This window comes from Oryctolagus cuniculus, chromosome 7 (genome assembly GCF_964237555.1).
Source record: "Oryctolagus cuniculus chromosome 7, mOryCun1.1, whole genome shotgun sequence".
Classification (NCBI taxonomy): Eukaryota; Metazoa; Chordata; class Mammalia; order Lagomorpha; family Leporidae; genus Oryctolagus; species Oryctolagus cuniculus.
The window spans coordinates 75,840,713-75,856,703 of record NC_091438.1 but is presented as its reverse complement, the minus strand read 5'-3'; the positions used below and the strand labels follow the sequence as shown (position 1 = coordinate 75,856,703).

Sequence of the window (15,991 nt, the reverse complement as noted above, 5' to 3'; positions counted from 1 at the left end):
AGATTAGAAAGAGTGAAGGGAAGAGTTCGAGTTTGGAGGACTTGGCTTTGAGGCTAAATTGCCCTGGAGGTGAGGAGGAACCAGCATTGGAGACTGAAAGGGAGTGGCCCGAGTAGGAGGAGAAAGAGCGAGGTGTCCTGGAATTCAGGGAAAGTGTCTGGAGGCATGCAGGCGATCCAGTGTGGCAGGTGCTGCTAGGTCAGCACGATCCAGGGCTGGCCGCTGAACTCAGAAGAATGCAGGTGCACCAACATTGTTTGGAAGGAGAGGGAGGGATTCATGGTGGGAGCAGGTGAAGAGGAAGCGGGAGGGGTGCATTGGGAAGAGCAGATGCGGAGAGATGGGGAGGAAGCTGGAGTCCAGGTGTCTTCAGGATGGGAGTCAGTCAGCAGGACTCGGGAGAGGGGAACATTTCCATGCACAGGGCGAGAACTGCCCTCGAGATGTCTTCAAGCAGGTGACAAAGGGTAGACTCTAGGGGAGCAGTGGCCTCAGCATTAGGGAGATCAGGTATGGACTCATGTTGATAAGACTCACCCTGGGAGTATATCAGCAGATGGGAATTCTCAGTCTCTTCCTCTTTCTGTCTGCTTTCAAATAAATTCAATAAAAGAAAAAAATTTTTTTAAAAAGGAAGCGACCTGATTTTAAAATAGGCATGCCATTTGGCCAGTCATTAGGGGACAGTGCAGAGATGTGCATCTCAGTTATGTGACCCTCAAGGCCAGGCCTGCAGCCACTGCCCAGGGCCATCCTACCCACCTTAGATTTTCCATGGGGGAACTGTGGCCCAGATTGCTTGTCATGTATGTCAGAGCTGAGCCTGGAAGCAAGTTAAAAGACCCTTTGACCACCATTCCTGAAAGCCATCATACCTTGGGCTCTATCCATAGTCCGGTTCTCATTAACACCCCTTAACCGCCCTGAGTGGTAGCTGCAGCGCCGTCCATGATAGCAAACCAACTGGTGGATCTTGCCTGCACTGACACAGCCGTCCAGGAGAGGGCAGTCGTATACCCAAGTGGGTCTGCCCCACCCACGCGCTGGCTCTGCAACCCACAGGCTCCAGGTTGTATCCTGTTTCTGTTTCCAGGCTTCCCTCCTCAAGTCAGAGTGCCTGATTCTTTGTGACTGATTGGGTAAAGCAATGGCTTTCAAATGGCGATTTTGCCATGGGGGTGGTATCTGGCAGTACAGGAGCCGGGTAGGGGCCCTCATAAGTGGGGAGGGGAGGGAAGCTTCTGGCATCCAGAGGATAGAGGGACTGCCGGTCAACACCGGCCCTGCACGAGACAGGCCCACTGCCGTTAAAGAAGCCTCTGGGCTAAAATGGCAGTGGATGTGCTGGGTTGAGAGATGCTGCCCTCAAGAGAATTCTCATAACTGACCTGAACAGATAGAAAACTTTTTAAAATTTTATTTTATTCATTTGAAAGAAACACACAGAGGTCCCTCATCCACTGGTTCATTTCCTCAAGAGCCCACAACAGCCAGTGCGGGGCCAGGCCAAAGCCAGGAGCCTGGAACTGAAGCTGGGTCTCCCATGTGGGTGGCAGGGGCCTGATTTACTTGGGCCATCACCTACTGCCTCCTGGCATCCTCATTAACAGGACTGGAACTGGGAGGGGAGCCAGGACCGAAACCCAGGCACTCCAGCATGGGACGTGGGCATCCCAAGAGGCATCATAACAGCTATTCCGAACACTGCCCCAGAGATGGCTTTGACAAAGACATTTGAAAGAAACTCTGATCAATCAAAAATAACAAGTTTTGTTCTTTGGGGAGAAGGGGTGGCAAAGATTTTAAGGCCTAGTTAGATCTTTTATTTTTCTTTTAAAGATTTATTTATTTGAAAGTTAAGAGTTACACAGAGGGAGGAGAGGCAGAGAGAGAGGTCTTTCATCTGCTGGTTCACTCTCAATTGGCTGCGATGGCTGGAGCTGTGCTGATCCGAAGCCAGGAGCCAGGAGCATCTTCCAGGTCTCCCACATGGATGCAGGGGCCCAAGGACTTGGGCCATCTTCTTCTGCTTTCCCAGGCCATAGCAGAGAGCTGGATCGGAGCAGCTGGGACTCAAACCAGCACCCCTATGGGATGCCGGTGCTTCAGGCCAGGGCTTTAACCCTCTGTGCCACAGTGCTGGCCCTGCTTACATGGATCTTGACTTAGTACTTCAGCTGCTCTGGGATGTGTGTGACTCCATGTTTGGGCAGCACAGGGCACCAGCATGAGAGATGGTCCCCTCTTAGTATCCAGGGCTGTTGTCCTCACCTTCCGACTTTCTGAAGAAAATAGTCCTCCTGCCCTGTGGAAATGTTCACCACCCTCAAAACCCGTGTGACGCCATGAACCTGTTCTTGAAAAGCCACAATGGGCTCTGGAGGAAGAGCAGTGTGTTCCCCAGCCCAGAGCACTTCTGCATTCCAGCACCGGCTTTGCAAAGCCCGCTGACCTGGGCCACCTCTAACTTGCATTCTGGTTGCCGGGGCCACCTGGCTGCTTTGGGAATGCAGCACGTCCATTCTGGGAGAGCACAGCATTCATCCCTGCCTTACTGGAAGCAGAGATGCCTGCAAGCCCATGTGAGCCCCGTGTCCAACAAATTGCTAGCTTCTCTTTATAAGTCAAGGTGTTCCACTGTTCCCTACAATGTGACTCTTGTTCAGCGGGGCAGAGTGCCTAAGGAATGAAGACCGGCCTCCGTCGGAGGGATCAGTTGCTCATAGCATAAGTAGCCTCCCCCACCCCTTTCCTTTGTGCACAGACCCTATTGTGTACATCTAGAGGCTCATGAATTATGAACCCAAAGACAATTTATAGCTACAACAGGAAACAGGAACCCATTCCTAACTGTTGTTCAGGCTGTAGGTGTCACCAACACCAAAGTGCCCGTCGTCTTCCTTGCAGTAGTTTATTTAAAATACACAAGTGGGCATGTTGGGGCCTGGAGGGGAAGGCGTTTGATGCAGTGGGCAAGGCAGTATTTGGGACTCTCGCATCCTATATTGGAGTGTGTGGGTTCAGGTCCTACTTCCACTTCCAATTCCAGCTTCCTGCTAATGTGCACCCTGGGAGGCCTCCCAGCAGGTGATCCTTTGGGTCACTGCCACCCACATGGGAGACCCCAGGTTGAATTCCAATCCCCTGACTTCAGCCTGCCCAGCCTTGACTGGTGCAGGCATTTAGAGAGTGACCCAGCAGATGGGAGATCTTTCTCCGTCTCTCTGCTTAAAGTGAAAATAAATAAAACCTTTAACAACAACCACATTCATAGTGGGAGGACATCCAGAAATCAAATGCAGCTTGATTAACCAGTATCTGCAGAGTTGCTGCTTAGAATGAGGGAAAACCCAGAAGGGTGAGGCCATGCAGATGGCTCAACACTGTTCGAGCTACTTTTCTTGCCACAGTTGAACGCAGAAGTGTGCTCCAGAAGTTTATCTGTCATCATTATCACTGGCGGGGTGATGTGTTTATGCACCAGGCCCTATTATCAAGCACTTTTCCAGTAATCTCATTCCAGTCTCAAACTACTACCAGGAAGTTGACCCTCTAAAGAATGATACTCCAACTCCAAAAAGCCAAGTACCTGTCCCAGGAAGGGGTTAAGTGAGATTTGAAACTAGGAAGGTGGATGTTTTAAACGTGCTGGAAGAGTTTGTGTTTGAAATGAAAACTGAATCCCTTTGAGAAAATGAGCTTCCTTGTCTTTTTCATGAAGTCTAAACTTTTGGCGAAGTGGGTTCCCTAACGCAGCCCTAATGGCTGTGTGTGGTTTCATCAACACAGTAAGTGCGGCATTACGAAATGATGCGGGGGTGGGGGTGAACACGGGGTTAGAGTCAGCTGCACCCTTCTGCAGTCAGGAGCAGTGCAACTCCAGGGGTTACCTGATGCTTCCAAACCTCAGTCTTCACATCTACAAAGTGGGGTGAGGACTGGATCATTTGTCAGAGGTCTTGCAAATTGATTACCAGTCAGTCAGTCACTGTATCGATTGTTGTAGATACGTTTTAAATGTGTGTTCTCGGTTTGGGGTTTTTGCTTTGGAGATCATAAAGTATGCTGGGTGCTTCAGCCTTCCCACATGTGGTCTCATGGAATGCTAAAGGCCAAGCGTGGAGAAACGTGGCCTGTTGAAGCACTGATGGAAGCATGCTTGTGTTTAAACTTCAGGAACTGCCCAGGTGGGCGCAGGCGGCCGAGTGGACTATGAGCCTCTTTCGGGCGTTCGGTACATGTGGTGGTACCACTTAGTCGGCCTCCTCTGGACTAGTGAATTCATCCTTGCGTGCCAGCAGATGACGGTAGCGGGAGCAGTGGTCGCGTCTTACTTCAACAGGTGGGTCAGCCTTTCTACTGTTGGGTTGTCTCGTGTGGTAGCTCTAGGTGGGGGTGTTGACTTAATCGCTGGGTACTCATCTGGTGGTGAGAAGAAATGCTACCCCTCCAGTCTGTCCCATTTCCGAGCTCTCTTGCTTTAAGAAAATTGAGAAAGAAGGTGAAGGAGGAAGTAATCGTGTTGCTTAGAATTAAAAGATACCTGAAAGAAAAGGCCTAATTTTTCAAGAAATACCCATTCTTCTTGACTTCAGAGTTAAATATCGAATATACTTCAACAAGTTTTGTGACCCTTGTTTTGTCCAGTGGAAAATCAGGAGAACATTTGTTTGGAAAATAATCTTAAATCCTAAAGAAAATTCTGTGTTATAATAAAATATAATCTGTGTCCCTATAGCTAAGTAGTAGAGAATTAATTACTTCTATGTTTATACTCTATTCCCTCATGAAGGTGAGCACATGTGTATACACACACACACACACACACACACACACATGAACCCTTGGCCTCTTTTGTGTGGGGCTCTTCACAGGCACTGTGAGACTGCGGAGGGGCAGGACCAGGACAATGACAGGTTTGGCCTTGGAACAGGAAGTTGACTCCCCATAGAGCTGATTGGCCTGTCGGTCCAAATGAGTAGATAAACATGAATTTTCTGCCCCGGGTGATGCACGCCTTGGAGCGGCTACCTCTTGCCGGTAAAGAACACGGCAGGGTCTTCATATCGTACCGTTGTGTGGAAGCCAAGTCATTAGAGACCCTGGAGGATCCTGGAAGCAACTCACCCTTGGCATTGAGACCTCCGGGCAGCCGGAGGTGGGAGGCAGGCGGTGCTTGTTCCTGAGCAGGGGAGGAAAGATTACGCTCATCGAATTGGCTGGCAGGCAGCATCTGACAGTGCAGTGTGGTTATTTTCTCAGAATCCCGAAACCAAAGCATTTTCAATGAGGACTTTTGATTTGGAGTTCCAGTGAATCCTACGCATTTTTCTCCTAATCCCTTCTGCTGTCTGTAACCCACTCTCCAACCCCCCCCCCCCAAAGAAAATTCACAAACGAGTGAAAAGGAAGCGCACGAGGGCAGGGAGCTTCAGTGTAGGCTGGAGGGAGGGTGTCTGACTCCCGGCTGCTGCTCTGCCAAAGACTGGGAGACCCGTCTGTGAGCTGGCCGAGTGCAGAGGCGCAAGTGAGGGGCAGGCTGAACTGAGTCACTGAATCCCAGGAAGGCCCACAAGTTCAAGTATAAAATGTACTTCCAAAGATGAGCTGAGCGTTCACCCCTCCTCCATGGCTGCAGAAGATGGAACTCTGCCCTCTCGACTTACAAGCCAGAAGGGGGTCTGGATGCAAGGTGCATGACACGGCTGGGGCAGGGCCAGGCAGTGTGCCGAGGGCAGGGGCAGTGAGGGAAAATTTAAATGCTGAATCCTGAGGACCCCACCACCAGCAGGCCATATTGCACAGTTCAGTCCCATGTTGCGGGCAGCCAAGGTGATAACCTGTAGCAGGAGACCAGAGGATTCCCCTCTAGAGAAACCATCTGATCCAAGCAAAGACCTAGAGGTAGTGCCTTGCAGAGACCTCCCTGACCCCGACCAGTGAAATGGACTCACTGACTCCTAACCAAACAGCGAGGCTCAGCAAGCAAGGAGCCGCTCCCCTCACACAGAGCTCTGAGCCACTCGTTAACTTGAACTGGAAGGCATTGATTGTTAACCATGGAAAGAAGAGCACTTGTGAAAGGAAGAGATCAAAATGAGTAAATCAAACAGAAGAAATTGGGAAAAGAGACACATGCAGGCTACAGAAGACCTCTCCCTCCCGCTCCCCCTCTCTGTAACTCTGCCTTTCAAATAAAATAAATAAATCTTTAGTAAATAAATAAATAATAATAGAAGAGAGGATAAATAAAAAGAGGATAAATTTAGGAATCCAACAGCTGACCAACGTAAGTTCCAGAAATAGCAGGAAAGTTTTGCTGTTGTTGTTCTTAAAGAAAGGAAATTATCAAAGAATGTTCCCCAAGGCTGTAGGACAGGAGTAAAGAGAAGATTCCAGAAGCCTCTTGGGGGAGAGGGAGACACAAACAAGATTCCATGTAAAGGATCAAGAACCAGAATGGGATCTGACCTTGAACAGCAGCCCCTCTGAAGCAAGAAGACAGTAGAGGGGCCAGCGCTGTGGCGTAGCGGGTTAACACCCTGGCCTGAAGTGCTGGCATCCCATATGGGTGCTGGTTCTAGTCCTGGCTGCTCCTCTTCCCATCCAGCTCTCTGCTATGGCCTGGGAAAACAATGGAAGATGGCCCAAGTGTTTGGGCCCCTGCATCTGCATGGGAGACCTGTAAGAAGCTCCTGGCTCCTGGCTTCAGATCGGCACAGCTCTGGCTGTTACGTCCAACTGGGGAGTGAACCAACAGATAGAAGACCCCCCCACCCAGTGCCTCTCCTCTCTCTGTGTAACTCTGACTTTCAAATAAATGAAATAAATCTTTAAAAAAAAGAAGAAGACAGTAGAGCAAGGTTGGCACAGTTCTGCTGAAAGACTGTCTCCAACTTGGAATTTTATAACTGTTTGTAATATCAGTCAAGGAAAAATGAAAATAAAATCATGCTCAGACACACAAAGTCCCAAAAGATTTCACTCTCTGCATCCTCTCTAAGAAGAATGTTGTCCCACTGAAACTCATGAGCAAGCCAGGGAGGAACAGCTGGGTTTCAGAAAGTGGGTTCCAACCAGGGAAGGTGAGAAGGGAATCCCCAGGGAGGTGGCCGAGCAGCAGGTGGAGAAGATGTGTGGTGAGGGGTGCAGCAGGAGGCCGTGTGTTCTAGGAGAAAGGTCCCCATGAAAAGACGCTGCAACAGAGAGGAGACCAGCTGGGCTTGCACATGTTGAGAAGAGATCTAAACTTTAGTGAAGCATTTAATGATGCCCATGAAAAACCAGTGAATAATAAGCGTGAAACAGGCCAGTGCTGTGGCATAGTAGGCTAAGCCTCCTCCTATGGCGCTGGCATCCCATATGGGCACCGGTTCATGACCTGGCTGTTCCTCTTCCAATCCAGCTCTCTACTATGGCCTGAAAAAGCAGTAGGAGATGGTCCAAGTGCTTGGGCCCATGCACTAGTGTTGAAGATCTGGAAGAAAGTCCTGGTTCCTTGCTTTGGATTGGCCCAGCTCTGGCCATTGCGATCATTTAGGCAGTGAACCAGCAGATGGAAGACCTCTCTCTCTGTCACTCCCTCTCTCTGTAACTCTTACTCTCAAATAAATATTTTTTTAAAAGTATGACAATTATTAATGCCAGGAAAAAAGTTGTACAGGAAAGGAAAAAGCTACTTGGATCAGTTGTGAATGTTATTCACTACACGCATTACTTACTGAGAATGTAAACACTAAGCATGAACTAAAATCTTCACTATCATTACATTGGGAAGGAGGGGGATGGGCCAATGAGTGTGGAGGAGGTAGAGGGTTTAGGTTGTATAAGAAAAGGAAACCAGAATCTTCCATAGTGAGGAGTCAGTAGACACTGTCTTAAACTGAAAAATAAAGACATAGCATTAAGAACATGTAATTTTGAAGTGTGCAGTAAGTTCTAGAAGAAACAGTTTAAATAGGCCCTACAGGGAGAGAGACTTAGGGATGGAGAAAAAAAAAAACTGCTGTTTTTTCCTCTTAAGTCTATTTTTTTAAAAGATATGTTAATTTATTTGAAAGAGTTACAGAGAGCAGAGGCTGGGGCGACGCTGGGGCGCAGTAGGTTAATCCTCTGCAGTGCCGGCATCCCATACAGGTGCTGGTTCTAGTCCTGGCTGTTCCTCTTCCCATCCAGCTCTCTGCTATGGCCTGGGAAAGCAGTAGAAGATGGCCCAAGTCCTTGGGCCCCTGCACCCGCGTGGGAGACCTGAAAGAAGCTCCTGGCTCCTGGCTTTGGATTGGTGCAGCTCTGGCCTTTGCAGCCATTTGGGGAGTGAACCAGAAAGGAAGACCTTTCTCTCTGTCTCTCTCTCTCTCTCTCTCTCTCTCTCACTATCTATAATTCTACCTCTCAAATAATAAATAAAAAATATTTTAAAAAACCAAAAAGAGCAGAGGCAGAGAGAGGGGCGGGCAGAGAGAGAGGTCTTCCATCCGCTGGTTCACTATCCAGACGGTCGCAACGGCCAGAGCTGTGCTGATCTGAAGCCAGGAGATTTTCTGGGTCTCCCATGTGGGTGCAGGGGCCCAAAAACTTGGATCATCTTCCACTGTTTTCCCAGGCCATAGCATGGAACAGGATCAGAAGTGGAGCAGCAGGGAGTGAACTGGCACCCATATGGGATGTCAGTACTGCAGTGGTATGCCACAGTGCCAGCCCCAATTAAGTCTATTTTTAAAAAGAAAAAAAAAATTCTTTTTCTTTGAAAGGTAGAGTTGGAGAGAGGGAGAGAGCAGGCTTCCCTTCGCTGGTTCACTCCCCAGATGGCTACATTAGCCAGTACTAGGCCAGACTGAAGCTAAGAGCCAGGAACTCCATCTGGGTCTTCCACGTGGGTTAAGCCTGGTTTTTTGAGGTACTTTGCCTATTACTTTGATTTTCAAAATAAACCAATTAATTTAAAATAAAACACATGATTTATTTTTAGCACTACTATTTCTTTTTTTATCGAGTTCTGCTTTCTTTTTGGCTTCCTGTCTAAATTTGAAACCTCAAGGTTTTTTCTTATCTCAAAGTTCACAATTCTTTAATACCACGTCCTGGCCAGCACACAGGGTGAGGATTAAGTACAGCCAGAACGCATTCATCTTTGTCATTCTCATAAGCTCTAAGAGGGCTGAAGAGCTTGTTTACAGGCCATCAAGTGCCAGGATATGGGCAGCTTGCAAAATTCACCTTTTAGAACCATTTGCTTGAAGAGCAGTCAACTGAGAAACATCAAGGTGCTGTTAGGCGTGTGATGGGAAGGAACTAGAAGCATTTAAGTCGGAGAAGGGACACTTGAGGCATGACTTCATCATCATTTTCAAATATGCGAAAGATGGATTCCAGCTGTTCTGGATCTGCTAAGGAAGACGGGAGGAAGCAGATTCATAGCAAAGCCTCAGTAAGGGATTTGGATGGAGACGAATGCGTTTCTCAGCCTTAACAAGAGTTAAGCGAAAGAACCCTGTTCTTTGTAATAAAGACAATTCTCGTTTTCTGCAGGATTGGAAAAGATGAGCCTGGCGACCCCATCTTGCAGTGATTTTTGCTGAAAGCAATATCAGGAAGGGACCACGGAGTGCTCCTTAACTCACTCCCAGTTGTACATTGGAGGCCACCAGCCCATGCAGCACACACTTTGTCCAGAATCCTCCAAAAAAAAAAAAAAAAAAAAAAAAGGATTCTTTATAATGTGGGGAGAGTTGTTTAGTGAGCCCTAGGCTGGATCTAACTGGAGCTAAAACTTGTTCCTCAACCCTGAAATTGCTTGCTCCACTTTATGCTGTGTTATCCCAGGAGGCTGGAAGTTGCAAAATAGAACCTATGTACCATGACCCAAAGGTATTAGAAAACCTGAGTAGGTGGACCATTAACCCCTTGCCCAGTGACTTAGGCTGGTGTGGTTGGTGTTCCGAGGATCTGGCTCCTTTGCATGGTGCCAGGCGTGCAGGTGCCATAGCATTCAGGTGGCCACGAGTCTCAGAAAACAAGGAACCTGGGCTGCATGCGCACATCCTGGAGAGAGCGTAGCCTCTAACATCGCCTGAGTCTTCCTCCCTGCTACAACCCAGCAGAGCAGGGTGGTTGTGGCCCAATCAGAAGGAGTTCTGTGCACATTACTCCCTCCCTGGAGACCCCTGTATACGTCTGATGGAAGGTCTCGTCCTCCCTAGCCTTCGGATTGGCTCGATGTGCTCAACGCCACCATGCCAACTCCAGGCCAAATCTCAAAATATGGTTACATGTAGAGATAGGTAGAATTTTACGCTTCACTGGGTGCAACCCTTTTCCTCCAGGCAGGTGTTGCTGTTGGATAGGGGGACAGAGCCAAGGGCACCAGATAACGGGGTGATGCTACCTAGGAATGAGGAAGAGTGCTAAGATGGGTGCCTGAAGGACACTGCACTTACTTAGCTTTGGCTTGGGTTGCAAGCGCCTTCGCTTTAGGTTCTCTTACTCTCCCAGCTTCTAGAAGCTCAGCATCTTCTTCCAGCCAAGCCCTGCTGAGCCCAGAGTCATAACCAGCGTGTGTTACGCACTAGGGAATCAAGGCAGCACACACACTCCTCTGCCTGAAGCCATCCATCCTGTTGCAGTGCAACTGTCTCAGAAAGTTGATGCCTCCCCCAGTCTCAGTACCTGGAGGACAAAACCCCGAGGCTCCATCCTCAGTGGCCATGAGTCATTGATTCCCCTACCAGATGGAAAACAAGCACTAGCCCCTTCCCCCTGCACGCCCTCTTGAGCACCGTAAGAGGTTCTGTGGCACATAAATCTCCACAGTGGAAAAACTGACAACTTTTTATTTCTTAAAAAAAAAAAAAAATGGGAAAGGGAAAACTGAATCCGATTTTCCTGGCCTACACTGCTATGTAGCTGACCAGGTTCAAATGAATCCCTGTCCGCCCTGGCCTCCCTGGCCTTCCAATTTTGAACACACTGGACAATGGGTTGAAACACGTGCCACCCTTTCTTGGGACAGCAGGGCTGCAGTTCTTTGGCTCCCAACAGCACTTCCATGTTCTCGGCTTCCTCTGAGCTGATTTCAGGAACAGTGAGACACAGCCACTGCCAACTCGGGAAACATTTCTGGCCGCGTTCCCTTTCCTCTCTTAAAACCCAGGTTGTTGTCAAAACCTTCACTCAGAGTGGCTTACTAGCAACCCGAGCAAGTGGTAGAAAAATCCATTATGCAGAATCCAAGCCTCACTTGGAATCCTTGAAGTCCCTTCTGGGAAAGGGCCTCATTGTCCAGGACTGGCATCAGCGGGAAGTCAAAGGGTCACCAAAGGGTTGCATCAACCCTCCTCGCTCCCCTCCCTGCCCCGTCCCGCTTTATCCTGCGTAGGGCAAAGGCTGTGCCCATTCCATCCCTTTTCACTCTTTTCCCTGCCTGTGAAACTGACTTGTACACATTCTTGGGAGCTGTGTCATGACAAGTCCCGTAAATGATTCACGCTGGAGTGACCTTTAAAAGAGAGTGGAGAAATCAGCTGGATTTCAGGAGCCTGGAGCTATGCAGAAGCCAAACACACGGGGCTCTGTGTGCCTGAGCTCACTGTTACCTCTCTGGCCGCTGAGCCTGGACATGTGATTTGGTGATGATGTTACTCACCGAGCTAATGCCAGCAATGTTTACGCTTGCTCCTGCGTAACCTAAACCTTGGAGATTGTGATCTAATTCAATTTCTGAAAATGAAAATGAGATTAAGGGTTGGTGGAAGGTGTTGTAAAGAGAGAAATTTGTTTATAACTCATTAGTCTATATTTTTACAATTTTCTGTCCTACATCTGTTCATATCCTTGAAAACTACCAAACAGAATTAAATTATTCCAAGAAATAATTTAACCTTAGCCACGAAGGAATATAAAACTCTTTGCCAAATGTGTCACTGCTTTGTAAATTGCTAGTAAATTATGGTATTAGCAAGTTGTTAGTGGGATGGCACAAAAGACACCACTTGGGATGCCCTCACCCCATGTCAGAATGCCTGCTTAAATTCCTGTGCCTCTGCTTCTAATCCAGCTTCCTGCTAAAGTGCACCCTGGGAGGCTGCAGACAATGCCACAAGTAACTGGATCCCTGCTACCATGTGGGAGACCTGGAGTTCTGGGCTGCTGGCTTTGGCCTGACCCAGCCTGGGTTGTTGCAGGCATTTGGAGAGAGAACCAGTGGATGGAAGATCTCTCCCTGTCCATCTCTCTCTCTGCCTTTCAAATAAAATAAAAATCTTAAAAATTGATGTCAATAGTTTGAAACAGATTTTTGGTTGCTTTTTTAATAGTGGTTTCAATTCAGTGCCTTTTTATTCCGATTCCCAGAAATAAAAGTGATCCTCCAGATAATCCGATCCTGTCATCTCTCTCCATTCTCTTCTATTACCACCAAGGAACAGTGGTGAAAGGGTCATTTTTAATCACTATGCTAAGGATTCCAAGAACCATCGTCATGTGTATTTCCAGCACTCTGAAAGAGAAGGTAAGGCAGTGTCTTAACATCAGTCCTAAGGGGTGTTTGGGTGGCAGAAAAGTTATGGGAAAGTTACAGCAGGTGCCAGGGCAGGAAGGTGACCTGTGGTGGTGGTCATTCAGAAGGCTCCTGTGCCCCTGAGGTCCCACCCCTTGCCCCAGCAAAGCTCTCCCCCGCCCCTGTTTTGTTGGGTTGCCTGCTGTGTGGTGGTGGAGGTGGGGTGGAGAGAGAGCAGCTCTGAGTTAGCTGGTTTTCATGCTCTTTTAAACACACAGAAAATGGCATGGATCCTTACAGTGAAATTAAACAAGGTTCTGTAGACATTTTTTTAAGTCAGAAAATACATGAAAGTAGGACTTTGTTTGCTTCTGTTTCAATGGTGAAATAGTCCCTTCCTTTTGTATTTCCCAGAGGGTACAACAGGAAGTTCCTGGTGTGGATGAGGAAGAAGGGAGGAGAGAGAGTGTGAGTGTGTGTGGTGTGTGTGTGCATGCACACTCATGCTTGTGAGTGAGAAACGGGCAAGCTGACCTACATCCCAGCTTGAAGGACAGAAAACTGTAGGGCTTTTGTGCTCCAGGGTTTTCTCCTCCTTGGTTTTTATTTCCATGCACATTTGGTTATGAATGCCAGTGGAAACCAGAACACCAGGAAAACAGCTGTTCTCATGGTATTTCTGGCCTGCCAAACAAGGGAAGATTGGACTTCACCCAGCTTTCCTGTTCTCACACACTCTTCACTCTCCCTCATCCCCACCTCCAGGTTTTGTGACTCGGTCAGTTTCACAAACCTACCTGATTCCAACTTTGGGGGTATAGCTCTGGGTCCTTAAGTAATTTGGAGAATATACACAGGCTCATATTATATTTTTGAAATTTTTTTTTGTTGGGTCACTTAAAGCAGAAATCCGAAATCTTGATCTTTCTAAATCCATAATCAACATCTAAGGTTTGTATGTCAGTTGGGACCAATTGATTGAATGTCACGTAAAATTATCTGGCTTCCATATGTTGAAGTGCATTCCATGCCACTGCTTGTGGATCATAGAATAGTTTCCTGTATTCCCATGGACATCTTGCCTGGTTACAGTTTGGTGGCTTGAAGAGACATTTCCACAGCCAGGGCAAATCTAGCTACTTCTGGACCTCCCATTTTGAAATTGACCCTTCAATCTTAGGAAACCTGAAGAAGGATTTCTTGAGGAAGACAATAGTTTTTTATTTTAAATATATAAGTGTGTGTGTGTGTGTGTGTGTGTGTGAGAGAGAGAGAGAGAGAGGCACTTAAAAAATTTATAAATAGATCTAACAGCTATGTTTACTTTTACAAATCCATTTTTGAAATCCATGCGTGGGTTTTTCATGTTTTTTATATATTTTCCTTGAACTTTCTGAAGTCCCATGAAATACATACATAAGCAATAGAGAATCATAAACTACCGAGCCAGCTGGGAGCTTGCTGCCCCTCCTGGAGCTAGGGACTATAACCTCTCTGGGGAAACAGCCTTCCATAAATCTGAAAGAGAAGTCGGGGAGAGACCCAGGGTCCCTCTGACTGAGGTCTGTAAAGTTATTTATCACTCCCCAGAAGCCCCCTTCCAGTGATGTCACTGCTGGAGAAATGTATCCTTAGGTTAGCGAGAACCGTCTTCCTCAGCACACTTGCAGCCCAGGGCCGTGCCTACAGTTTAAACATTTCACACAGCCACTGCCCTGTAATCTTTCCTACATTAAAGAGGCTCATTCAGAACCACTGCAGTGCTGACAAGTCTCCAGATCAAGTTTCTTCCAATTGAATTAACACTGGGACAAGAAAATATCCATATAAGGCTGTGTTATTCCTGGGGTCCTCATCCTAAGCTATTTTAGGATTGTTTGGAGGGATTTTTTTTTTTCTACTCTGGGCCTTGGGTAGGACATGGTCCTTCACCCCTCCCCCCAGCATTTTCTTTAACTGCTCATTCCTGAGTTATGCACAAATCAAGTTATATTTCAAAGGACCGATTTATCTCTTGAAATTTAGTCCTGAAAGTCTCACTATAGGATTTATTTTTCCAAAAGTTAGGCTTGATTATTTATGTGAGCATATAACCAGGAACCACAATGTATTATTTGTTTGGGGTTTTGAGTTTTGTTTCGTTTTGTTTGCTACCTCTGGGATGTGGATTTTTCTTGAATATAAACTTTGGGTTGAGAAAGTAAAGTATGCCATTTAAGACACTTGAGGGCAGATGAAGAGAGGTGTTTTTTTTTTTTTTTTTAACTAGAACCAGAGGCCTATTTTGCCTTTGCCATTGACTATGAGCTAGTCCTTTGGCCTTTCTGCTGAGGTTCACAGCTGCCACACAGGTAAGCTTGCAGGAGGGGCTGTTTGGTGGTCAGTAGCAGTACTAATACTGAGCAGTCCTGTGAGCAAAGTAGGGGCTCTTCCACCTGGAATGAGAATTGCCCCCATGTCCCCAGGTGTGTAATTCAGTGTGGGGAGCAAAGGGGCTCCAGAAACTGCTGCTGCTCATGCCTTCTCTCTCTCTCTCTCTCTCTCGTGTTTCACGCTGTTCCTGTGGTTGGACCCTGGTCCCAGCAGCACAGCCTATGCGCGAGGCGCACATTCAAATGTGGCCACTGCTGTTTCCAGTACCTCGACAAACACCTGTGCCATCTCAACCAGGTATGTTTCCTGTCACGTGCCCCAGGAACACACAGAGGGGTCCGGCTGGCAGGTTCTTCTGTAAAAGGGCAGATCGTGTAACTATTTTAGGCTTTCAGGCCATCCGGTCTCTGTCAGGATTGCTCACCTCTGCGATCAAACCACAAAAGCAGCCGGAGACAAAATGTAAACCAATGAGCGTGGCTGTGTTCATGGATGCTGACATGTGAGTTTCATAGGACTTTCAGATGTCAAGAAATAGTCTTTGTCTTTGGATGAATTTTCCAGCCATCTTAAAGTCATAAAAATCATTCATAGCCGCGGTCGGTGGAAAGCAGGTGGCTGGGCAGATCTGACCCCCAGGCCGATTTGCAGGCGTATACCCTAGGCTGTGAAAGCTATTCCTCAGATTCTCCAAGAGAAGTGTCTCTCCTTCCAGAAATAAAGAGGGGAAGGAGTCTTTCAAAGCCCTAGCACAGTGAATATATATCAACCAAGAGCTAATTTTCAGTGTCTTCTCCAAGAGCTATAATTTTCTTGAGCTAGGGAAAGAATTGCCTCCCTAATTTTTATATATTTCACCAGGCTTTCCCTTTTAAGCTATAAATATTCCTTTAAAATGATTAAAATTATATATTACAATTGTTTGAATTTCAGATGGTTTTTGTTCTCTTCTGAGTCTTTCAAATTGATGGAACTTTAAATATATGTTTTATTTTTTTGTAGATCATTTAGGAAATTTTAATAGCCCTTGGCCAAATTTACACCAAACAGTATTTTTGTAAGTCAACAGATTGTTTCATCATTTAAATGTTCACAGAAACCTCACTTCTTATTGTTTCCCCTCTT

At 47.1% G+C, this 15,991-nt stretch overlaps 1 protein-coding gene across 6 annotated transcripts in view; it reads left to right on the top strand.

Annotated features, from left to right (window-relative positions):
- Positions 1-15,991, top strand: part of SLC44A3 (solute carrier family 44 member 3) — an 80,249-nt gene that overhangs the window by 35,513 nt on the left and 28,745 nt on the right. For 4 of the 6 annotated variants that reach the window (XM_017346061.3, XM_002715848.5, XM_008264858.4 and 1 more), the window contains exons 10-12: positions 4,177-4,342; positions 12,349-12,505; positions 15,077-15,163. In XM_017346061.3, the coding sequence (XP_017201550.3) occupies positions 4,177-4,342; positions 12,349-12,505; positions 15,077-15,163 (410 nt within the window). The remainder of the gene's footprint in view (positions 1-4,176; positions 4,343-12,348; positions 12,506-15,076; positions 15,164-15,991) is intronic. The other 2 variants (XM_008264857.4, XM_070076939.1) reach the window with 1 other exon arrangement.